At 48.0% G+C, this 25,256-nt stretch overlaps 1 protein-coding gene across 8 annotated transcripts in view; it reads left to right on the top strand.

The window, feature by feature from the left end:
- The window catches only part of CCDC57 (coiled-coil domain containing 57), a 185,889-nt gene that overhangs the window by 115,376 nt on the left and 45,257 nt on the right, over window positions 1–25,256 (top strand). For all 8 annotated transcript variants that reach the window (XM_077166276.1, XM_077166275.1, XM_077166274.1 and 5 more), the window contains 2 exons: window positions 2,133–2,337; window positions 24,380–24,504. In XM_077166276.1, the coding sequence (XP_077022391.1) occupies window positions 2,133–2,337; window positions 24,380–24,504 (330 nt within the window). The remainder of the gene's footprint in view (window positions 1–2,132; window positions 2,338–24,379; window positions 24,505–25,256) is intronic.

The raw sequence follows: 25,256 nt of genomic DNA, 5'->3' as shown, positions 1-25,256 counted from the left end.
TTTTCATGGGGAAAGCCTGGCATCACCCCACTGCAAGATTCAGGGCTCTGTGTCCACGCGGGCCGTGAGGTGAAGGAATCTGCTAGCGTCACGCAGAGCCTGGCTCAATGACCGGCTCCTGTAAGGGCCAAGAAAGGGGCTGTTCCCAACCAGGGTGCATGGGGGCAGAAGTGGCGAGCCTCCAGGCGGGTGTGCAGAGCCACGGCTGCAGGGCTTTGTTTTAGGGAAGGGAAGATGGGTTTAGGTGGAGCGGGAGTGGGGCCCGAGCCGCCGTGTCTATGGGGCCGCCAGGGGTCAGTGTGTGACCACGGCCCGATGTTGGGAGGGACTGGCCCAGCCCTCAGCGCTTAGGTAGTCTTCACAGCTTTCCTTACTATAGCCCCAGCCTCCAGGATTGAGAGCCCAGGGGGCTGGGAGGGCCGGGCTCAGTTCTCCAGGACATGTGGGAGCGGGTAGGAAGGGGCACGGAGGCCACAAACTAAGGCTCAGAGGCCAGGTCTTTGCATACCCCCTCCGCCACCCCACCCTATCCTCCCCATAGTACCCCATCCTCCCTGCACCCATCTGAGCCTCCTGGCCTGGGAACCTACCCCAAGGCCCAGAGCTGACAGAGGTGGGGCTCCTTAGTCATGCCAGGGACCACCATTTGGGGGAGTTCTGCTTTTGAAGAGTGAATTTTGTTCTTAGATCTCTGTGTTGTGAAGTTTTTAAACTCAGTTTCCAGGATTGTTCTTTCCTCATGTAAAATAGCAGGGGAATCCCTGTAGAGGACCTGACCTTTGGAACAGGACTTGGCATTCTCCAACCCATTGGGTCCTTTCACAGCCAAGAGGGGTTGGGAGGGGGCCAAGTTGGGGCTCTTCCCCGTGGTGCATCCCATCAAGCATGTGGGGCCCCAAGCCTCTCCCCACAGGACTACGAGCTGCGCTGCTGCTTGGTACCCCTCAAGGGTGCGGGGTGCACTCCTGATGGGGTACTTACCCAGGACTTGGGACACTTGGGGGCCAGCACACCCCCATGCACTCCCGTGCAGGCCGTGCCCCACCCTGCCCAGGCCCAGTGCAGTGTACTGACCTTGCTGTGCCCCAGTAAGTGCCCGCGAGGCACCAGCGTGCTGAATGGCAGCCACAGAGCCTGCAGCCGCCCGGACGGCCCTGGACAGGGTCCCTGGATGCTGTGCGCAGCAGACCTAGGTTCTAGGTCCTGGGTTCTGAAGCTAGTAGAAAGCGCCAGGGCCAGAGTGGTTGGAAATTGGCTTTCTGCAGGTGCTGCCTGTGGGGAGTGGTCCTCAGACACACTGAACCCTGCAGGTCCCTCTCTTCCTCTCTCCCTCTTTTCTTGATAACCTCATCTCCTTCTAAAACTTCCTCTTGATTCCATGCATTAGTGGGGAATGGGCCAACCAGGTGCCACTGCCTGTTTAGCCCATTTGCTTTCTCTCCCCAACTTCCTCAGGATGACGGGGAAGCTGTATCTTGCCTGCAGGGAGGTGGATGGTGCCCCATCAGCACTCCTGGGTGAAGCAGGGTACCCACCAAAGGGGCACAGGGCAGTGCAGTCCCCTGCAGAGCCAGGGGGAGGAGGGTAAGAGTAGGCTGGGTGCTGTCGCCCCAGGCCAGCTGGGGTCTGTATCACCCATGGTTGCCTCCCCCATGCCCAGGAGGCCAGCTGAGGCCCCTGGAGGCCGGACCTGGCAGCTTGGAGCAGGCAAACCAGGGTGCTAGGAGGGTGTCCGTTGACTTCTCTTTGGCTGTGCTTAAAAGAGGCAAAAGGGGGCAGTGCTCTGAAGGGCCCAGGGGGTGGGGGTGGGGATGGGTCAGGTGAGAAGCCACTGTGCCTGGCTGGAAGGTGCTCCAGGAGTTGGGGCAGGATCGGGGCACAGTGGCCCGCAGAGGCTTTGTTTACTCCTTCTGCAAAGGAATGCCCAAGGCAACTTTCCTCCAGCACACTGACCAGGCTGCAGGGACAGTTGTTCCTGCATTTTCCTTTGGAAGGATGTCGTCCAGGGATGCCAGAGACGATGCCAGCTTGGGAAGGGAAGGCATGCAGCCCCCACCACTGTCCTGGCTGTCTCTGGGGATCTGTCCTTGTCCCCTTACAGGACTGTCTGCTGCATGCCTTTGTGTTTTCAGGACCGCTCAGATGGAGAGCCAGTAGTTCAAGGGGATTACTCTGTCCTGCTCAGACCTGGGACACAGCACCCACAGGGCTTACCTGCACACCACCTCCAGAGGAGACTGAGGGAAGCAGCCCGGATGATTTTCAGCCTCCGCCAGGAGAAAGAGCAGCTTCTAGAGATGGGGAACAGGCTCCGTGCAGAGCTGGGCCGTACCCAAGGTAAAGGCCTGGAGATAGGACAGAGGGGAGGGGGCAGAGGGGAGGGGGCAGAGGAGAGGGGCAAAGGGTGGGAGGGAGCAGATAACGGGAACAGGGCAGAGTGCAGGGGCCAAGGGTAGGAGGAGGCAATGGGCAGGGGCAGAGGGTGGGAGAGAGCAGAGGGCGGGAGGGCAGGGTGCAGTGGACAGGGGCACAGGGTGGGAGGAGGGCAGAGGCCTGGGAGGCAGAAGTGGCCCTGGGACTGGTGGGAGCTTCTAGCCCCGCGGTTCCCGGGCAGGCGAGAGGGAGCAGCAGCAGTGCCTTGTGTATGAACATGAGGGCCAGGCCAAGCCCGACCCCTTTCCGAAGTTGAGCTGCAAACCCCCTCCTCTGGCAGCAGCTGTGAGAAAGAGCTGTGGGGTCACCCGGAGCCGGAGCCGCAGCCTTTGCGGCGCTGTGGCCGTGTTCCCAGGCTGGCCTGGTTGCTGGGCCTCTTGGGATAAAGGCCGCAGTGTCTTCTGATGGGGACGAGGCTGTGTGCTGCCGGCCTCAGGCCACTCGGGGCTTGGGGACCCTAAAGTCCTCTGGTTTTCTAAGAAAGCAAGTGGCACAATTCCAAAGCTCTCTAAACAGTAAAGCACCCGTGTTACACTGTGGTAAATCAGGCCGAGCTAACAGTAGGGGAGCGCCATGGGGGAAGTGGGGTTCTGCTGCAGGCCCTGCTCCCCTTAGCCAGGATCAATGCTTGCCCCCCTCTTCCGCTGGTACCGGCTCTGGGGCTTCCACCCCAATTGTGGAAGCTGCCGGCCCCTCATCTGGCTCCTGCCGATCTCTGGGAAAGGAGGTGAATCCTGGCCTCAGAGTGTCTGTTTCAGAAGCAAAGCTCCTGGCACTTTTTTTTTTTAATTGATTAACAGCATACAACACAAACATTCTTAACATACAAACATTCCATGCATGGTGTATAATCAGTGATTCACAATATCATCACATAGTTGTATATTCATCACCATGATCATTTTTTAGAACATTTACATCACCCCAGAATAAGATATAAACAGAAAAAAGATAAAACTCATACATACCATACCCCTTACCCCTCCCTCTCATTGACCACTATTATTTCCATGTACCCAATATATTTTAACCTTTGTTCCCCCTATTTTTTTCTATACCCCTTACCACTCCCTTTCATTGACCACTAGTATTTCAATCAACTCAATTTGCTTTAACATTTGTTCCCCCTATTATTTATTTATTTTTAATCCACATTTTTTTTTACTCATTTGTCCATATTGTAGATAAAAGGAGCATCAGATGATCATGCATCTATGTGATGATGTTAAGAATTACTGATTGCATATGTAGAATGGTATGATTTCTAAATGTTGGGTTAATTTCTTTTTTTTCTTTTTTTCCATTAATTAATAAAAAAAAAAAAAGGAGCATCAGACACAAGGTTTTGGCAGTCACATAGTCACATTGCGAAAGCTATATCATTATGCAATCATCTTCAAGAAACATGGCTACTGGAACACAGCTCTACGTTTCAGGCCTTTCCCTCCAGACTCTCTAATACACCTTAAACTAAAAGGGATATCTATATAATGCATAAGAATAACCTCCAGAATAACCTCTCAACTCTGAAATTTCTCAGCCACTGACACTTTATTTTGTCTCATTTCTCTCTTCCCCTTTTGGTTGAGAAGGTTTTCTCAATCCGTTGATGCTGAGTCCCAGCTCATTCAGGTTTTCTATCCCACATTGCCAGGGAGGGCCACACTCCTGGGAGTCATGTCCCACTTAGAGCAGGGGAGGGTGGTGAGTTTACTTGCTGTGTTGGTTGAGAGAGAGAGGCCACATTTGAGCAACAAAAGAGCTTCTCTGGGAGTGATTCTTAGGCCTAATTTTAAGTAGGCTTAGTCTGTCCTTTGCAGGAATAAGTTTCATAGGAACAAACCCTAAGATCGAGAGCTCGGCCCATTGATTCTCCACATGAAAAAGTTGAATTTTCCCCTTTTCTCACCATTCCCCCAAGGGGACTTTGCAAATACTATATTCACTGTTCACATCACTCTGGGATTTATTGCTCCGGCACTTTTTGGTGGTGGTGGTGGCGGAAGAGCTTCCTGGCATGTCTCTAAAGAGCTAAGAGCCTTTCAAAGGACTCCTCGGGAGGATGGTCTTCACCTTTAACCACAGCTGAGGCTTTGCTCTGTTCTAAAGCATTGCAGCACTTGAGCTTTGAGGGCTTTGGGGAAAAAGGCAGGGAAGTACCTGTTTTATCCTCTGGTCTCAGCCCAGGGCTAAGCTGTGTGGATGGTAACAGGCTTTTAAGGTACCAATATCTTCAGCTTTATACAACTACTAAAATTGTCTAGTGACAGTTCAAATTGTGAGCTCATGAGAGACAGTCTTGTTTCAAGGAGACAGGCATGGGAGGAATTTGCAAAAGTCTAAACAGAAGAAGATACACATCGTTTGTGTGTGAGACAGTTATTTGCTGAGAGGCTGCTGTGTGCTAGCTGCTGCAGGTGAAGCAGACCTTATGTGTAAAATAAACCTACACTGTCCTTTGAGACACTGTTAAATATCAGCCTTTTGCACTTAGGATCATCAGAAGGGTTGTTATCTTGGAGGCTTTGTCCTCCCAAGAAGCCACCCCTGGAAAGGGGAATTTACCAGTAAGAGGCTCCTATTGGCAAGAACTTCTAGAAGGTGTCATTATGGGTGTATAAAACATAGCAGCCTGTCAGCTGGCTGGGAGCGAGGGACAACATGGACATGGTTTCTCTCAGGATGAGCCCTGATCCTTTTACATGTCAAGAGGGAAGGTTGACTTCTCCTTGCTCCTATGCACTTCTATGCCATTTTTCTGGTGCATTTCCTAAAAATCTTGCTTCCTTTGACCATCAGCAACCACAGCATTTCTTCCCTGTTTGTCCCATTTCCAACCTTGCTGCTCCTTGAACTTGGTCTCCATGCCATTGTTAGAGTGCCCTCTCCCAGCCCCCAAGGGCCTTGGCTCTTTCTGAGTGCAGCCAGACCTCTTCTCCTTTCCAGTTAACCTGCCTTCCCCCTTATTGTACTTTCTGCAGCTATCCTGGCCTTATAGCCAAGTGTTTTAATGAACCACCCACCCACTCACCCATGTAGCTGTCCATCTATCCATCTATCCACACATCTATCCACCCACTCATCCACCCACCCACCCACTCAACCATACATCTATCCACCCACCTATTCATGTCTTCTACTCACTTACCTACTTGTTCATCAGCCAGCCAACCAGCCATCTTTTGTCTAGCCCTCCATTCCCTCCCCCACACTCTACCATTCCCTCCCCCTACCAACCCAACCATCCATCCACCCACCATCCCTCCCTCCACCCATCCAGTAAAGGACTCTAGTTGTCAGATACTTCTTGCCTTTCTGTGTTCCAATTCCCAATTCTGGCTAAACCCACCAGCTTCTCTCTGAAGACCTATTCTTGGCTGTCTCATGGCATCAGAGGAAACCATGGCTCCCTTGTGACTAAGTTTTCAGCCTTCTCTAAAGAAAAGAGGACACCTCAGCAGTAAAACTCCCTATGCTCGGGCTTTGCTAATGATGGACTTGAGTTGTCTTTTTCATTTTCTTCTATGGAGATTTGGCTATCTGAGTTTTATGTCTTTTCTTGGGTCAGTTTTGGAAACATGTTTTGCTAGAAAGCCCCTCTCTTCTCTAGCCCTTCAAGGATTACCAGCAAGCAGTACATGGTGCCCCCATAACTCGTTTGCTCTTCTGGATCTGTGGTTGTGTCTCCTTCATTTTCTAAGACCTTTATGTTATTTCTTCACTTCACCTGGAATTTGTTTTTGTCTGTGTTATAATGTGAGATTCAGCTCTCACTGCCCTTTCCCCGCTGGCTGTACACACATGAATTCAGCTAATCTTTGCAGCAATTCCAAGGCATAAAGATGGCTTGCACAAGTGAGATTTAAAAATTGAAAAACCACCTAGACAGCAGAGAGCCAAAGATGAGCAGATGTGCTGTCACAGCCACCTTAGGTGCCATGGAGCCAGGTAAAGGACGATTCACTGGCTAGGAGAGTGTTTGCCACGTTTTTACCAGGTTAAAAGAACCCACAACTGCGAGAGGGCCTGTGGGTCCCTGGCACTGGGCCTGGGATTTCTTTTTCCTCTTCGCAAGGGTGCAAACAAAGTCCAAAGCTGTTACTTCCCACTTGACAGAGCTCCCTATGCAGGGCTGAGAACATGGGGTGCAGCTGGTGCTGTGGGCAGGACTTTTGCTGGGTGTCCTTTGGGAGGCAGCTTGGCCGCACCTGCCAAAATTCCAAAAGCCTGTGCCCTTTGACTTGGTGCCACTTCTTCTAGAAATCTTTTCCAAGGTAGTTGTGTAACGGCGTTCTGGCAGCATTTCTATAAGGGTGAGGAAATAGCGGGGATGCCAGGGGTCAGACTGCAGGACACCGTGTGGCTGCTGTGGAGCCCAAGGCAGAGCCGGGCACTGGTGGCCACTGTCTGCGGGAGCATGGCCAGTAGGGACGGTGGGGGACTGGCTTTCCCCTTCAAATTCCAGTCCGCTATGGACTCACACGTTGCTAAGTAAGATAAACATGTCATCATGGCAATGTCAACTTAACCCCAGAAACCCCTACATGCGTCTTCTCGTTTTCTGTCATTTTATCACAGGGTGGTGACCACACTTTGGGGTAGCATCCACCTGGACGTGAAGCTACAAAGAAGAAGTGATTTGAAGAATAGTATTATGTTTAGACAGACAGATGCACCCCAGGGGTTGTGTCCACATAGAAGTATATGTGTGTAAACTGTGAAGTGTGTGTGCCTGTGTGTTGGTATGTGAGTGTGAGTGTGAATGTGTATCTGCACGCATGTATGGGTGTGTTTGCGCACACTTGGGAATTGTGTGGTGTGGGTGCACATGTAAGCGTGGGTGTGAACACACAGGATGAGACTGGTGGCTTAGGTGGAGAGCAGTTAGAGGGGACGCAGTCTGCTGTGTTCATGGACAGGGTGGCTGAAGCTCCTAAACACAGCCAGTGTGCCACCTTTGCTTTCTCTGGAAGGCCGTCCCTCCTCTGGGCCATGCTGGGGTAGGAGTTGTGTCCCACATGGTTGTTTGGCTCTGATGGCAGAGGCCATTGGCAGGACTGGTGTGCCTCATCTCTTTGGTTCCTGAAGTGTGTGGTCATGTCATTAAGAAGCCCAGAGCGTCTAGCCTTGACGAGGTGGTTTACCATCAGCAGCAGCACTCAAAATGGAGTGCGCAAGTCCCCCTGGGGGAGTGGCGAGAAAGGGGGAAAATTCAACTTTTCCTTGTGGAGAATTCCTGATACTCTCACAAGCAGTAGGGACAACCAAAGCCATAAGCCGAACCCTCAATCTTTTATTTATTTATTTTTTTAAACATAACATACAAACATGAACATTCTTACCATGTGATCATTCCATTCTTGATATATAATCAATAACTCACAATATCATCACACATTGGCATATTTATCATCACGATCATTTCCTAGAACATCTTCATCAATACATAAAAAGAAATAAAAAGAAAAAAATTCATATATACCATCCCCCCCACCTGCCCCTCACCAACCACCAGCACCTCAATCTACTAAATTTATTTTAACATTGTTCCCCCTATTATTTATCCACTTCCAATCCATATGTTTTGCTCCTCTCTCCATAAGGTAGATAAAAGGAGCATCAGACACAAGGTTTTCACAATCACACAGTCACATTGTGAAAGCTATATCATTGTACAATCATCTTCAAGAAACATGGCCCCTGGAACACAGTTCCACACCTCCAGACGCCTCCCTCCAGCCTCTCCACCACACTCCAAACAAAAGGTGATATCTACACAATGCACAAGAACAACCTCCAGGACAGCCTCTCAGCTCCGCCCGAAATCTCCCAGCCACCAGCTCTTCATCCTGTCCCATCTCTCCCCTCCCGCCCTGGTCGAGAAGTTTTCTCAGTCTCCTGATGCTGAGTCCCAGCTCATTCTAGGATTTCTGTCCCACGTTGCCAGGAAGGCCTACACCCCCGGGAGCCATGTTCCACGTAGAGAGGGGAAGGGTGGTGAGTTTGCCCACCAAGCCTGCTGAGAGAGAGAAAAGCCACAAAGGAGGCTCTCTGGGGGTGACACTTAGGCCTAATTTTAAGTAGGTTTAGCCTTTCCTTTGCGGGGTTACGTTTCATATGAACAAACCCTGAGATTGAGGTGAGCAACACGTGTCCTCCTGTGTCTAGGCCCTTCTTTCATGTGGAATCACAAAACACATGTCCTGTGTGTCTGGGCCCTTCCTTAATGTGGAATCACATAACATGTGTCCTCTGTGTCTGGACCCTTCCTTAATGTGGGATCACACAGCATGTGCCCTCCCGTGTTTTGGGCACTTCCTTTATGTAGGATCACTCAACACATGTCCTCTATTGTATTCTGGCTTCTTATGCTCAGCATAATGTCTGTGGTGTGGACAGACCACATTCTATTTATTCATTCCTGGCATATGCCTTTGGCTATTACAAGTAATACTGCAGTGAGTGTATGAGGATGCCTTCCATGTGGGCTCTTGTTCTATTCCTGGAGTGGAATGCTTGGGTCACTTAAACATTTAATATCGAGGACCTGCTAGTAGGCTTCCCAAGGGCTTCCCATCGGATACCACAGAGGCCTGGGCACCCTCTTCCTTCCTACACCAGTCTAGTAGATGGGAAATGCCTGGGGTATTTTGTCCAGTGTTAATTGTCTTTGTAGTCAGAAGTCACTGCTTTTTTCTTCCAAGATACTTGGATGTTCTGTTATGCTTTCCACTTCAAAATAATGAAAAATACTCATATTTCCTCTTAGTATTTTTATAATTTTTTTTCACATTTAAATCTTTGATCTACCTATAAGTGATTTTATAAAAAGAGCAAATTAGGGATCCACCCCACTTTATTTTTCCTAAGTGGTTAGCAAATTAACCCAATACTACTTATTGGGCATGTGCAGATAAAAGTAAAATAATCTATTGATTTCACTCCATTCATGAAGGCAGAGGGCAGTGCCACAGGGCTATGCCCCCACAGAAGACACCACCCAGCAATACCTGGCAGAAACATCTTTCGTGAAGCTTCAGGAAACAGCTGAACAGCTGCAGTGACAGGGCATGTGTGGGATACAGAAAAGTGGAGGATCACGTGGCACCTTGCTGGCCCCACCCGTCACTAGCTCTGCATGGAGCCAGGTCCTGGTCCTGGTCGCGGTTCTCGAGGGAGCGGGCAGCCTTCATGCTCATGCTGGGCGCATGGACATCTGGCTCCGGCTGCCTGGGGGTGTCTGTCCCAGCACCCACCCTGTGGATAGAAGCGGCTTACGGAGCTCTCCTACAGAATCCTGGAGAGCAGGACAGTCATGCTGCCTGGGGAAGGGGCTGCTGGTGGTGGGACTCACAGCGCAGGGCTGGGACCATGAGGAAGGAGGGAACACTTGGACCCTTGCACACAGGAGAGTTCCTAGGGCCACATGCCCAAGTCCAGGCCCAAGTGCAGAAAGCGGGAGGCCCCTGCACCTGGGCCCGGAGCTCTTCTCTAAATGCACTGCGTGGTTACGCCTGAGGAGACAATGCGGTAGACTGGGAAAGAGATGTTCTCTTTTTCCTTCTTTTTTTTTTTGTGTGTGTGTTTATATGTGTTAGCTGCTGGCATTCAAGGAAAGCTCTGTCATAACACTAGCTCAATACAAGTTTAAAGGACAGTTGCCTCGGAGTCTAAATGCCAGCAATAATGCATTGAATATCAAAGTGTCCAGGTCTCAACAAAAGATTATAAGACATGCCAGGACACAGGCAGCAAAGGCCCTAGCAAAGGAGAAGATTAAAGTATTAGACCCTATCCATTAGAGGACCAGATCTGGGACATTCCAGAGACTTTAAAAAAGTGGTCCTAAATATACTTAAAGAGCTAAAGGAAAACAAAGAACTAAAGGAAATCAGGAAATTGATAGATGATTACAGAGAAAATATCAACACAGAGATGGAAATTATGAAAAGGAACAAATAGGGTAACAGAAATTAAAAATTCCCTGGAGGGTTCACCAGCAGATGGGAGCTGGCAGAAGAAAGAATCTGGGAACCTGAAGATAAGACAATTGAAACCATCTGGGCTGAGGGGCAGAAGAAGGAATGAAGAAAAGTGAACAAAGAGAGCCTGAGGAACCCGTGGGGCTCCATCAACCATTGTGGGAATCCCAGAAGGAGGAGTGAGAGAGAAAGGGCAGAGAAAATAGTCAAAGAAATAATGACTGAAATCTTCCCAAATGTAATGAAAGATAAGAGTATACACGTCTCAGGCATTCAGTGAACTTCAAACAAGATAAACCCAAACAGACCTACCCCACAGGATATTAGAATCAAACTGTTGAACACCAAAGATAATGAGAGAATCGAAAGCCACAAGAGAGAAATAGCATGTCATGTACAGGAGAGCCTCAGTAAGATTAAATGCCAATTTTTCATCAGAAATCATGGAGGCAAAAAAAAAGTCATGGAGGCAAGAAAGCAGTGGAATGACATATGTAAAGTCCTGAGTGCAAAATTAAAAGAAAAACTGCCAACCAAGAATTCTGGCAAACTGACTTTCAAAAAATGAGGGAAAGATTAAGACATTCTCAGATAAGCAAAAGCTTAGGTACTTGTCACCATTAGAGCAGCCATACAGGACGTGCTAAGGAAAGCTCTGTAAGGTAATGGAAAGGACATAGGCAATAGTTGGAAGTTGCATGCCAAGAAAAGATGTCTAGGGAGGGTCACGGTATGGATAAGGACAAATGCCAGTGCTATTGTATATTTGCTTTAAAACTCCACTTTTTACTTCCTACAGGCTCTAAGAGGCAGATACATAGAATATACTGAGAAATCATTGATTTGGGGCTCATAATGCTTAAATATGTCATTTGTGATGAGAACATAAAGGAGGGTGAAGGTGGAGAAGTACAAGAACATTGTATGCACTATTGAAGTTAAGTTGCATCAAGCCAAGCAAAACTGTCATAGATTTGGGATGTTGAATTTAAGCCCTGTAGTAACTACAAAGAAAATATCAGAGGATATGCAAATTCATAGAGACAGAAATTAGAGCACAGGTTACCAAGGCTGAGGGCCAGGGAGGCAGTGCAGGCTGGGTGCAGGGTTTCTGCTCAGGGAGATGGAAAAGGTTTGGTATCGGAGGGTGGTGAGGGCACCGCAAAATCAGGAATGTGATGAATCCCGTTGTATGCTGTGCTTGGGGGGTTGGAGATGGGAAAGTTTTATGTTCCCACAATATAAAAGAAAGAAAAAAGGAACAACTAAAGAGATTATGGCAATTAAATGCAGTGCCTGATCCTTGATGGGCTCTAGCAAGGAAGGAGAAAAGGCTTAAAGGCACATAAGAAAAATTAAGAAATAGACTGCTTTATATCAGTGTTAAATTTCTTGAACTTGATAACTGCACTTAAGGTGGTTGTACAAGTGAAAATCTTTGTTCAAAGGAAGTGTAGTAGGCGGGATTATGTGTTCAAGGAAAGTGATGTATACAATCCACTCAACTGATCAGACGGTGGATTGATAGGCAGACAGAAAAATAGATGAACTTACAGATGTATTGACAGATAGAATGATATGGAAAATGTGGCAAAATGTTAAAATTGTTGATCTGCATATCTGGGGCAGGTATGTTGGAGATCTCTGTTTGGGTTTATATTTTTTGCATGTAACTGTCCTGTAAGTTTGAAAGTATTTCCAAATTAAAAGTTTAAAATTAAAGATTTATATTTATTAATTATAATTAGAGATGTATTTAAAACCATATTGTAAAAAATATATTAATCTGGAAGTAGTAATTTAAATTCACACTTTCTGAAACGCTTTACTGAAACCCTTCACAGCTTTGCTTCTTGACGTCAGTGCTCTTTGCCTCACAAAAAGCACATGCTTGGAGTCCCCCCCCCCCCCCCGTTTTCTGGGGTGAGTTGTAGTCCTGTCTACTCACAGTATAGCAACACCCAGCCCCGTGGGGCCTGTGTGGCACTGCTGCTGGGCCCTAACACGCTCACACACTCACATACATGCACACTCACACACATGCTCACACAGGCACACACATGCATGCTCTCACAGTCGCACATGTGCTCTCAGGCATGCTCACGCTCACATGCATGCATGTGCACGCACACACGCTCACACTCAGCACACATGCATGCACGCTTACACGCATGTATGCTCTCACACATGCATGTAGAGAGTCTGCACCAAGGCTGTTGGTGACGCTGTTCATTTTGAGCTTGAAGTGACCGTTCCACAGGGAGTGGAGCTGTGAGGCAGGTGGGGCCTGGAGAAGGCTGGGCCTGTTGACCTTCCTGGCCTCTCTGCAGTCCCGACCCCTGACAGCACTTTCTGAAGTTGTCACAGCACCTGGAGACTGCTGGGGCTCAGGTAAGATGCAGCATGGGTGCAAGCAGCCATCCTCCATTCCAGTTTCCTGGGTCTTTCAGGGAGGGCTCTGTGCCTTCACCCACCTGGAAATTACTTTATTTTGACTGTTTTGTCCAAGGCTTAGCTGGAAATAGAACTCTAGGGTGATCTTTTCTTCCAACTCCTTTTAAAGATAACACCCTGTTGTCTTCTGAGAAAGGGCCAGGCCCCACTTTGCCCCTTTGGAGGATTTCTCTGCTTTTTCTAGTTTTACCTTGTCTTTTAAATGGGAATGTGTTTTGTTTCAGTCTGTGTAGAGATCAGCATATTTTTATAATCTCGGAACTCATTTATTGTTTTGTTTTTTTCATTCTTGAGTGTTCTCAGCTATTATTTCTTCAAATATGCTTCCCATTTCTTTCTAGTCTCTTGTGGAGATCTTATTAAACTTGTTAAACATGTTTCCTAGTGCCATTAGTGTAAAGAATTTAAACATCCCTCACCCCACCCCCACACCTTTCAGCGGGTTTCTTCAAAGGTAATGAGTTGGTGGGGGGTGTTGTGTCTTCCATGTAATCTAGAAGATTCATTTCACCTTTATCCTTTCTTTTCCTTAGGCTTGTTTAATTGTCCTTTTACTAATGTCTTCACCTGAATGTTACCATTTAGTTTTCTTCTTTCTTGTTTAGTAATTGCATTTTTTGAGGTATGCATTTTCACTGCAGTAATGCTCTGGCTACATCCCAGAGATTGGGAGGTACGATATTGTCACCGTAATGAAATTCTAGATATTCTGCCATTGTGGCCTCACATTTTCTGTTTTGCCCAAGAATTGTTTCAGACTTTAAAAATTTCTGTGGTTGTTCTTTAAACATTTGTTAAAACATTTTCTCAACATTTGCTTCTTATTTCCAGTTGTTTTGTATTAGTGGCAGAGAGTACAGCTCCCTAGCTTGTGGGGATTGATGAGTTTTTCTATTGTGCCTGGTCTGAAGTCCATGTTTGTCACAGCTCAGGGCAGGCTCGTAAAAAAAGTGGTTTCTCCTGTTTGCAGGACACAGAATTTCATATAAATCTGTTAATACATAATAAGTATACTTTACTAGCATTCTCTGTCAATTCCTTCGTACTTCTCAACTGGAACTGCAAGTACCATGTAAAAATCCTCCACGACTCTCACTGTCTGTCTGTCCTCCCAGGCTATCCTATAATTTAAATGCCGTGTTCCTTAGGGCATAGGCACTTGGGCAGGCGTGGCTGGGCCCGTTCACACGCAGGGCCGTCTGACAGTAAGCACTGTTTGTCTAACTGTGTGCACAGAGCATTTCCAGAAAAAGGTAAAATCATCCCTCTTAAACAGATATAAAAATGACTGCATGAAAGATTTTATTCTGCTCACTAAACAGTGAGGGAGCCAAGCAGCTCTTATAAACAGTTCAAAGGACAAGTCAGAAGAGCACTCAGGACGTGGGGCGAAGGAGCTGAATTGCAAAGGGGCAGAGCCGGTTCCTGCGCCGTGGGGAGGCTGCGCTTATCTTTCACCCTGCAGAGCTGCGCACTGCCCTGGGGGTTGGGCTGCCCAAACCTCGCAGTGCTGAGAACAATGAAGGACTCCACCGAAAGGCTTTTTTTCCCATGTTGTTGATAAAAGTTATCTCAAAGAAAGATTATTCTTGGTCACAAAATAAACCTGGACTTCTTAGATTTGACCCAGTTATTTACAGAGTGGGCGGTGGGGAGCTCCCCGCCAGCCAGAGGTCTCTTTAGAGTGTGCTTTGCTGAAAGTCCCCACGAGGAGTCTCAGGCTGGGCCTTGAGGCTGGGAACCCTTTCTTCCAGGGAGGGCTGGGCAGCCCGGGCTCTGTGAAGTCATCCCTAGTTCCTTAAAAGCGGCAGGTCCTGCCTGATGAGAGGGGCACCTCTCAAAGGCCGAGGTGATGAGACGGAAGTTTCCAATCACGTCCTAGTAAATCCAAGGATAGATTCTTTGTGAACCCATGCAGATAAGCACATGACCACGGAAATGAGAGTTTCTGGATTCTGGACGGATTAGGCTGGGAAAATGAGATAACTGACACATTTCTGTTCCGTTCACAAAAGGAGAGTCCTCCAAGCTTTTATGGATTGCCGGAGCTTTGAGCAGAGAAGGGGCTCCCTTCGTGTCTGGAAAGCGGAACCTCTACACAGCATTCGTACCCCGGGAACCTGTGGCCTGAGCCCTCCTAGGGCCCCCCCAGGCTTGCCTTCCACCCCCACTGGCACCCCTCAGGGAAGGCTCCGCGGTGCCCACCTGCTCCACAGGACACTGACGCTGGCCTCTGTGGGAGGCAAGCAGCCTGGCCTAGAGCTGTCTACAGGGCTTCCAGGGCCAGGGGGCTCCCGGAGTAAAACCAAGGCCCCAAGACCCAGATGGCCACCAACTGGTGATTGGCCATTTCCTCCAAGGCACGCAGAGCAGGAGCTCGTGCCAGAGGAGTAACATTTGGCTGTTACAGGGCACGTGAAACCAACTGAATCCAAGACAGAACTTTAGACAATTGTCTGTGTAAGGCCTGGCTCGGTCGCCTCTGGCTGGAAAGCCCCCACCCAAACTAAAACCCTTGAACATCCGGGCATACAGCTGTGCACACTCAGCCAATCAGGACCTGCCCTGACAAACAAAGGACCCACACTGCACACACCCGTAGCTGTGCCCCCGCCCTAAAGCACGCAAAACTCCTAACCTACTGCAGGAGGCCCCCGGTAGGCATCGTCAGCACCCCCACTAGCTAGCCTATATCTACGGACCTGGGAACCTTGCCCCGGGACAATAAACTTTTTTTTTTTTAGAGTATATGAGATCTTTACTAATTCTTTTTCAGTTATTCCAAAAGAAAACTTTATTTGTCCCCTAAAGCAAATGTTTAGAAGGTACTTTTCAAATCACTCTTTCTCAACACCTCACATACTTCAGTTACCCCAAGGACTCTTAGACTCTATTTCCAGCTTCCTCAAAATTCTTTCCCTGAATGAGCCTATCCAGGTTATCTCTTTTCTTTCTTCTCCTTTCTTTTCTTCTGCATCCAGTTCTTTCTTCTCTGATTTAAATTGCCCTTTATCTTTCCAAATGAAATCCTAGACGCTTTCCATGCTAGCATCCCCTTTCAATTCAACACACCACCACCTCCTCCAATCCTATGTGTGTAATAAGTTTTCCAAAAGGCATTCAGGAGACGAAAGAGGAGAAATGGGAGGAGGGGCAGGAGCGGGGAAGCAGGCTTAGGCAAGGAGTATACATTAATATGCTTTATGAACTGTCCCTATTACCTGTGTTTATGCCTGCCTATGGATAAGCCTTTGCTTGTGCTAGTCCCTAGATCAAATGACTCCCAGACATGATGCCAGTTGATTGGGTCTAACAACCTCAAAGAAAACTTCTTAGCCATTTCAGTCCCTCTCTTCTGAACTGTAATTGAGCTGGTATAGTACCCCGTTGGACTCTCATTGCTTCTTGTTAATTCAGAGTAGGGGTCTTGCATTCTCTACTAAAGAATGAGTTTTTCACAGCAAGATCTTGTTTTTGTCACCTTACTATGAGCTGCTCAGGTTCTAGTATGATTCAATAAAGATTTGTTGATTGATTATTTCTTACCAAAGTTCCTATGATTACAGCTCTTAGGCATAAACAGATTCATAGTAGAAGATCAGGTGACCTAGTAACATTTCCAGGAACCGGGGAAAAATAGGCTGAATTCAACATTTTCCTCAAAGAATGTATATAATGGATGGTTGAGAATCACCTATAGCTGAATAGTGGTTTTTAGAGGTCAGCAGGAGATTGATCTTTAGTTTCTCTCCATCCCTAGCTAATCCCATTCAGGTAAATCGCTATTGCTTTGCATTGCAAAATGTAGGGAAGAGAAGAGAGAACAAGAAGTAAGTTAAAGATGAACTATATATATTAAAGTTTAACATGAAGGTGAGATATACATGTTAAAATTTTATATTATGCACAATAAGTAGAATAAAAGCCAAAAATGATAAATACTGTGATAGCAGAATCTCTGAGACTTTTACAAGAAGAATGATTACACTACTTGTGTGGCATTAATTAGTAAAACTGTATAGGGAAAATGTGGGTCTTGAAAAATACATAGAATTTCTATATATAGGCAGAGAGTGGGAGTGGCTACTTTCCAGATTAATTGTGTAATTTATGTGGAAGCTCAGGTCTGGACTAAGAAATAGAAAAGCATGGGAAGGTAAGTGAAAGGTTTAGGAGGCGAAAGGGTGAGAAAGAAGAAAGGTACCTAGGAAATTTTAAGTGTGTGGAGGGGGTATTTCTGCGCTCCCGGGCAGAACTCACCAAACCCAAGATGGAGGGAGGTGAGTACACGCGCGTGGGCTTTGGTGCAGGCAGCTTTTAAGGATGGAGGTCAAGTGACATATGGAAGGGGTGGTTCATTAGTTCCGGAAGTCAGGTTGGGAGGGGTGACACAGCCTCTGCAGCTCCAGTTGCAGTGCCCTTCTCCGTTCCCCCAACCTAACATTCCAGCCTTTTTGTGATAATAGAGCGCCGAAATCTTTCTGGCTACTTCCTGCTATAATGGGGCCGCATGGGGTTATAGGCCGGAATCGTCGTGGCCAGGGGAGTGGGGAGTCTGGCTGTAGGAATCTGGTGAGGAGGGCAGGTGATGATAATGATGCAGAGGCATTTGGTTGACTGCTACCCGGGATAGTTCCTTCATGCGTCCCTGAAGGAAGTTGAGAAGGCAGGGAGCTAGGAGGAAAAAGAAACAGATTAGGATAACTGGTCCTAGTAGCAGGAGAAGCCATGTTGCCAGGGGAGAAGAAAACCAGTTTAAGGCAGAGTTGGTTTCTTGCTTTCTGAGGTAGAGATCGTCTCTTAGTTTGTTTAGGGTTTGGATATTTTGTTCCACCAGACCCGACTCGTTGACATAATAGCAGCATTCCTCTTGGAGAAATATACACGTTCCTCCTTTTTCCACTGTCAGCAGGTCTAAGGGCCGTCGATTTTGAAGAGTTACCTGGGCTACTGAGGTGAGTTGGTGTTGTAGAGGAGAGGGATTCTGATGTCGATTCCAGGGCTACCTGTAGTTGAGTCTCAAAGTTTTGAGAGGTTAAAATACCATGTCCCAGCATCCCTCCCGCTGCGGCTGCGGCTGCGACTGAGGCAGTTACGCTGATGCCTGCTAGGATAAGAAGAAAGGCAGCCCTTTGTGAGCGAGGAGAGGGCAGTAGCCAGGTTAGTTCGGACTCCTCATAGAGGGTCAATTGAGGAACAACAGTTACCAGGAAGCTTGGTCCTGGGGCAGTGGAGTTAAGGCACTTGGTAAGAGTTCCATTACACTGGAAATATTGTCCTTTGGGGGGATGAGTGCTGTTGTGGATAGTGATGTTAGTCTGGCACTTGCTATGAAGTTTTGTTTGAGGGTTTTTTATCCAGTGTAGTGAGGCTCCTAATTTAGCAAGAAGATCTTGCCCCATTAGTGGGCTGGGGCAAGAAGGCATTGCTAAGAAAGAATGTGTAATGGGGTACCCTTCTATTAAACATGTAAGTGGTCCAGTAGTTAAGGGGCACGAAGGACACCCATAACTATTGGACCGTAGTCCAGTATGAATATTTGCCCATAACCGTGACCTGGGAAGGAAGGAGTTGACCTGAGTAACGGGAGGACAGAAAAGGTAGCCCCTGTGTCCACTAAAAAGGAGGTGGACTTACCCGCTACCTTGATTGTTACCCTGGGCTCGATGAGGGTGATTGGGGTTGCTGAGGCCGGGTGTTTTCAGTCGTCAGTGGCCAGGCCCAGGACTGCTAGCCATGAGTTAGGGGTTGGAAGGACGGCCCCTCCACGGCCAGGCGCTGAGGGGCAGTCACTTTTCCAATGTCCCTTTGTACCACAGAGAGGGCATGGTCCCTTGGGCAGTCGAGGATTGGGGCACTGGCAGGACCAGTGTCCTTTGAGGTCACATTTGAAGCACTTTCCTGGTGGTGGATTAGTTGTAGCCGGCTTCTTCTCCATTGAAGTGAGCCGCAGAGCCGCAATCAGGGATTGGGTTTGTAAATTCGCCTTTTGGCAGTCCCAGGATTCCTTTTCTGCCCTCTCTAATTCATCACGAGTATTAAAAATTTTAAAGGCCATGTTTACCAGGTCACGGATAGGGGCCTGAGGACCGTCCTCGATTTTTCTAAGTTTGCACCTTATATCTGGAGCCGAGTGGGATATAAAGTGTGTGGCTAAAACACTTTTACCAGCCTCCGAGTCAGGGTCTAGGCGGGTATATTGGGAGAGGGCTTCTGTGAGATGGTGTAGAAAAGCAGCCGGGTTTTCATCAGGACCCTGGGTAATTTCCCTTAGCTTATGGAAGTTTACTACTTTATGTGAAGCTTTCTGCATGCCGGCTATGAGGCATGTAAGCATTTTGTCCCATCTGGTCCACCCGTTCCTCCCCGCTGGGGTGTCAACCTGATATTCCCACCCGGGCTCTTGGCCTGGCACTGCCTCGGCCCCTGCCAGCAAGGTGTGGTCGGTTACATGCACCTGGTTAGCATGAGCCCTGGCTGCACTGAAAATGCGGTCCATTTCATCTGTAGTGAGGGAAGAAGAGCAGATTACGTGAATGTCATGCCAGGTGAGGTCATAAGCATTAGCTAGATGCTGGAATTCTTTAGTATAGGTAGTTGGATAGTTGGAGAAGGAGGAAGAGAAGGGCAAGATGGCAGCAGGAGTGCCATTGGCGCGGAAGGGGAGAGAGGAGGGCAAGATGGCGGCTGGGATGTCACTGGAACAGAAGGAGGAAGAGAAGGAGAAGATGGTGACTAGATGTCGCCAAAGCAGAAGGGGGGAGGGAAAGGCAAGATGGCGACTGGAGCGCTGCTGGAGGGAGGGTAGGGTAGAGCGAGGGAGAGGAGGATACAAAGGGAGGGGCGGGAGCGCAGAAGGAAAAAAGCCTGGACATAAGGAATTTCGGCCCGTTTGTCATTCCTCTGGCAAAAGTTGCGGAGGTTCGGAAGGATATTAAAATCGAAAGTCCCGGTTAGCGGAAAGGCGCTGGGAGTGGGACCCTCGGCCTGACCGAAATGCGAGTCATCCTCCCAACAGTTTCAACCCCCTCCCTGCGGCGGGCGCATAGATGAAGCAATTTAGTAGGTGGGTTGACTTCATTGCAAGTTGGAACCGCGCGTTATGTGGCGCTTCTGGGCTCAGCGCGCTGTTGGGACCTCGGATGGATCCATCACGCTTGTCGTGCTGGGACTCGCGCTGGAGACCGGGGCTGAGGCCGGAGCTGGAGTCTGGGCGATGGTCACGGTGGCGGCCACGCACTTGGGGGCGGTCGCGCTTTCAAGGGTGCCCGCGGCCTTGTCAGTGGTTGCTCCTTCGCAGGGATTCGCGGCCTTGTCCGCTTTCGGACCCCATCTGGTGCCCGCGGCCTCCGCGGAGCTGTAGTGGCCGGACCAGGTCGGACTGGAGACTGAGACACGGGCAACGGTGGCCTCGGGTGCCGGGGTGGAGGCGCTGGGCGCGCTGGCTGAGGCGCGGGCCGCGGTGGGGGACGGCATCGGGCCGCGGAGGCAGTATCTGCTTTCTCAGGGCAGCGGAGGCAAGGATGGGAAAAGCAGGATATTGCATCACAGAGACGCTGCCACCTGTGCCCCCTTGGAGAGGCCCCTCGCCGAGAAGAGCGCTGCGCCTGGGTCAGGCCTAAGCCCCCCCGGGTCCTCTGACGTCTGCACGGGCTCCCTAAGGCAATGCAAGTAAGGACAAAAAGCCTCCCAGACATCTTTCCTAATGGACAGCTAGACTTTGTGGGTCGGCAGATCTAATGACAGGTATCAAATCACTTTCAAAAGCTCTTTGAGAATCAAGGGAATGACCTAAAGATCCCTGCATATCAACGGAGGGGAGCAAGCACTAATGATGGTGGGAAGCAAAGGAAAATTTGTAGACCTTGGTTTACCACACGCTTATCTAGTGTTGGGAATATCTGCCTTAGGGTTTGGTCAGGCCCCTCCAAGGAGTTTGACCCCTGCAGGCCCCCAATGGCCACAGTGACTGTGATACCCTGGGCCTCCAGGATGTGCAGGCCAAAGCACCACTGGACCAACCCTGAACAGATGGCCTCAGTGATGAAGGTGCCTGATTCTGCCAGAACTAGGGACAGTTACCTCTGATGGCCACAGGGTCCTGTGGGGCATTTGATACTGAAACTTCTCCCTTGGATATTGGGGTGCTACACTCTCCTGGTTCTCCTCATCTCCAGCTAGCACCTCATCACTATCTTCTGCTGGTCCTCCAGCTACGTCCTCTCCTTACTACTCTGCCCCTCTCCCTGGGTGTGTTCCTCCACGGCCATGGCTTCAGCTCAGCTGCCAAAGCTCAACTTCTTCTCAGCCCAGTTCTCTCATCTGAGCTCCAAACCTGAGAAATTACCACCAATCATGGGGAAAATAAGATGTCGTTTCCTTAAATTCCTCCAATAGCACTACATCACCAAGCACAGATGAGATGCCCCAAAAATGTGCCATGTTATAATCAAACTGTTGATGCCAAAGCTAGAATTCTGAAAACCACAAGAGAAGCAATGTGTTACATGCGAGGGAAACTCCATAAGATTAAATGCCAATTTCTCATCAGAATCTCTGGAGACAATAGACATATTTAATGTGCTGGAAGCAAAACCTGCCAACCAAGAGTCTTGTATCTGGCAAAACTCTCTTTCAAAAAATGAGGGAGGAATTAAGAAATTCCCAGATAAACAAAAGCTGAGGTACTTTGTCACCACCAGACAGACCCAACAAAAATGCTAAACGGATTCTGCAGGTTGAAAGGAAAAGGACACCAGACAATTGACTAAAGCCATGAGGAGAAATGAAGATCTCCAGTAAAGATAATGTGGGTAAATAGAAATACCAGTCCAGTGTATTTTTTTAGGACCAAAAAGGCAATGCATAAAATGCATTTTATAAATTGATGGTTTTGGAGTTATAATGTATAAACCTGTAATTTGTGACAAGAACTACATAAAGGTGGGGATGGAGGGATGTAGGTACACAGTTTATGTATGCTATTGAAGTTAAGTTGGTATCAAAGCAAATAAGATTGTTAGAGATTTAGAATGTAAATTTAAGGGCCATGGGAACCACAAAGAACATTTCAGTATATGCAACTTCACAGAGACAGAAAGTAGAGTATGGGTTACCAGGAGTGGGGAGCAAGGACAGTGGGAAGTTAATGCTGAATAAGTGTAGGATTTCTGTTTGGGGTGCAGGGAAAGTTTGGTAATGGATGATAGTGAGGGTACTGCCACCTTGTACCTGTGATTACTCCCACTGAATGATAGGCTTGGGAGGGTTGGGAATGGAAGATTTATGTTTTATATATGTTTCCACAATTAATTAAAAAGAGAAGCTAAAGAGATAATGGCAAATGCAATACATGATACTGGATGGGATCTAAAAATGGAGGCTCAAAAGAGCTTTATTGGGACATAAGGAATATAGACTGTAAGTTTCATATCATAAATCTCTTGAACTTGATAACTGCAGTTAAGGTGATTACCAAAGTGAATATCCTTGTTCATAGGAGATGAACATGGAAGTATTGTATTCAAGGATTATGACGTCTACAACCTGCTCTCAAATGTTCAGAAAATAGATGATAGAATGATGGCAAAGGTGGCAAAATTTTAAAATTGGTTGTTCTGGGTTTGTGGGGATATGTTGGAGTTCTCTGTATGGAGCTTGTTTTATTTATGCAATTGTCCTGTAAGTTTGAAATTATTTCAAAATAAAAAGTTAGAAAAAAAAAAAAAAATCGAAAGTCCCATCCTCAGGCCAATGAGAGAGGACCTATTGCCCATACTGACGGGTCTCAAAGGAGAAAGGACCGGCCCAGGGGGTGTCGGCGTCCCAACGCCCTGAGAGAGTCCTCGGAGCTCTTACGAGCGGGGGCTCATCTCCCCAGGGGACGTCTCACCCTGGTTTGAGGCCCTTTCAGGTCCTGGACCTGAATTCGGATCAAGAAGCGGGACGTCCCCACAGCCTTTTGAGTCCTGGAAAAAGGGTATGAGGCTTGTGGGCGTCCCCGTTCACCTCAGCCCTTGGAAGAGAACCTGATTTCGGAGGGTAATTAACGGACAGGCTCTTGGAATGTGAGACCCGGCAGCAGGGCTAGGAGGGGAGGGACTTCCCCAGTCTGTGGTGGATGCAGTGGCGGGCGGAAGGATCCCTTGTCACTGGCCATGTGGAGGAAGGAGGAGAGAGGAAGCCGGGGCACCTCTGGCCAGGCAGGCGGCACCCGCACTCCTCTCCCAGGTTTCCGGCACCAGGTGAAAGGTTTAGGAGGCGAAAGGGTGAAAAAGAAGAAAGGTACACCAGGAAATTTAAAGTGTGTGTGGGGGGTATTTCTGCGCTCCCAGGCAGAGCTCACCAAACCTAAGATGGAGGGAGGTGAGTGCGCCGACAATAAACTTTTTAAACTCGGACTCAGTTTCTCTGATTTCTCAGTTGGCTACCGTCTAAAACCTGACAGTCTATAAGCATAATATGTATGCCTCTTTTCAAAGAAGAAGGTAAGCATTGCGTCTGATTTATAAACATGGGTGCAATAAACAATATTTATATAAATATTATATTTATATGTCTCGAAATATAAAATAATCCTGAAACAAGATGCAGTAAGATGATACCAGGGCCCTGCCACTGGTTGGCAGCGACCACTGGAGATGGAAATTGCGTGTCTGCCACGTGAAAGTGGCCAGAAAACCTTTACAAATCAGCAGAGAAGGTGACTGCACCAGAGGTAACCTTTGCTCCCTCAGAAGCAGGGAGGCCTTGTTTCCTTATTAGACTCCAGACACGAAGAAGTCACAGGAGCAGGACACAAGTCCTGCTGCCTCGCAGGCGTGTGTGTGTGTGTGGGGGGGGGGGGGGTCGTTCTGTACAGCTAACCTGTCCAGAGGCCATTGCCAGTAAGCCAAAGAGACAAGCCTGTCGGAACTAAGGTTTGGTGTACTTCATAGCTCTTTAAACTTGAGAATTATAAACTAAGGGGAATAACCCACTTCCCAGTTTTGGCCCTCCTAGGCCCTCTCAGGCTCTAGGAAAAGCTGAGGTTTTGCTGAAGGCCACTGCAGGGCCTGAGCATGCTGTGTTCGAGTAAAACCACCTTCTAAAGCATTTCTCTGTCAGTTTCCAACACAGTACATAACCATAGTTGTAACCAACAAAAGCCCCCTCTGGGGTCCTCACTAGCCCGATCAAGCAGCTGTACTGATTTTACCAGTGATGATGTTTTGTGCCAGCTCAAGGGTGAATTTCTAGGTCTTTAGGTCACTAGAAGCCTTGGCGGGCACTGAGTTAACTGGAGGACATCCCTGGGCTGCCCCTGGGTCTCTGCAGAGGGAGCACAGCCTTCTTGAAGGGGAAGGGGTTCCCTGGTCTTGGAAAGGCTGGCACGTGACCCCCGGCAGTCCCTGCCCACCCCCAGAATTATCTGTGCCATGGAAGTGACTGAGTGTTGAGACGGCAAGTGCAGCTCTTCTTGACTGCTTGTGCTGGCCAGGACAAACAGAACCTTCTGTTCTCCTTTCTAGGTGCTTCGGGGAAACCGCCTGCGGCCCTGAGCCCAGGTGTGGCCCCGAGCCCAGGAGGGGCCCAGAGTCCAGGTGAAGCACCAGGGGTGCCCTCAGAGCAGCTGCAACCCCATTTCTCAACTCAGGTAACAATCTTTTATCTAGGAGATGGATTTTTAATAGGTTTTTGCTAATTGTTAAAGTACAGTATTTACATTACAGAAAAATTTCAAAATGCAGCAAACACAATTTTTAAAACCTCCAACTTTCTGCACCCAAGCATAGTTAGCAGTAATATTTCAGTGTATTTCCTGATGGTTTTAAAAAACTACGTATTTTATCATAGATGTTACAGAATGTGTGTCCACTGTTTAAAGAACAAAGAGTGAGCCCCTCCCACCCCAGCTCAGCACCTGGAGCCTCCCATCCCCCGTGCAGCCCCTCCTCAGGTCCTTACCAGTGTGCTCCCCTTGTCTGCCGCTTCCTACACAGGCGCTTTTCTTGAGTAATGACTGCTTTTCTCCCCTCAATAAGACCATGTAGTACATAATTTTATAGGCTGCTCTTTTTCAGTTTTGAGCATTTTCTTTGATATGAACTATTTTTTTAACTTTTTTATTAATTAAAAAAATTAACAAACAAAACATTAAGATAACATTCCATTCTACATATACAATCAGTAATTCTTAATATCATCACATAGTTGCATATTCATCATTTCTTAGAACATTTGCATCGATTTAGAAAAAAAATAAAAAGACAACAGAAAAAAAAATAAAACGATAACAGAGAAAAAAAAGATTATACATACCATACCCCTTACCCCTCGCTTTCATTTACCACTAGCATTTCAAACTGAATTTATTTTAACATTTGTTCCCCCTATTATTTATTTTTA

Source organism: Tamandua tetradactyla, chromosome 6 (genome assembly GCF_023851605.1).
Source record: "Tamandua tetradactyla isolate mTamTet1 chromosome 6, mTamTet1.pri, whole genome shotgun sequence".
Lineage (NCBI taxonomy): Eukaryota > Metazoa > Chordata > Mammalia > Pilosa > Myrmecophagidae > Tamandua > Tamandua tetradactyla.
The sequence above is the reverse complement of the archived record's forward strand: the minus strand, read 5'-3'. Positions and strand labels throughout refer to the sequence as shown.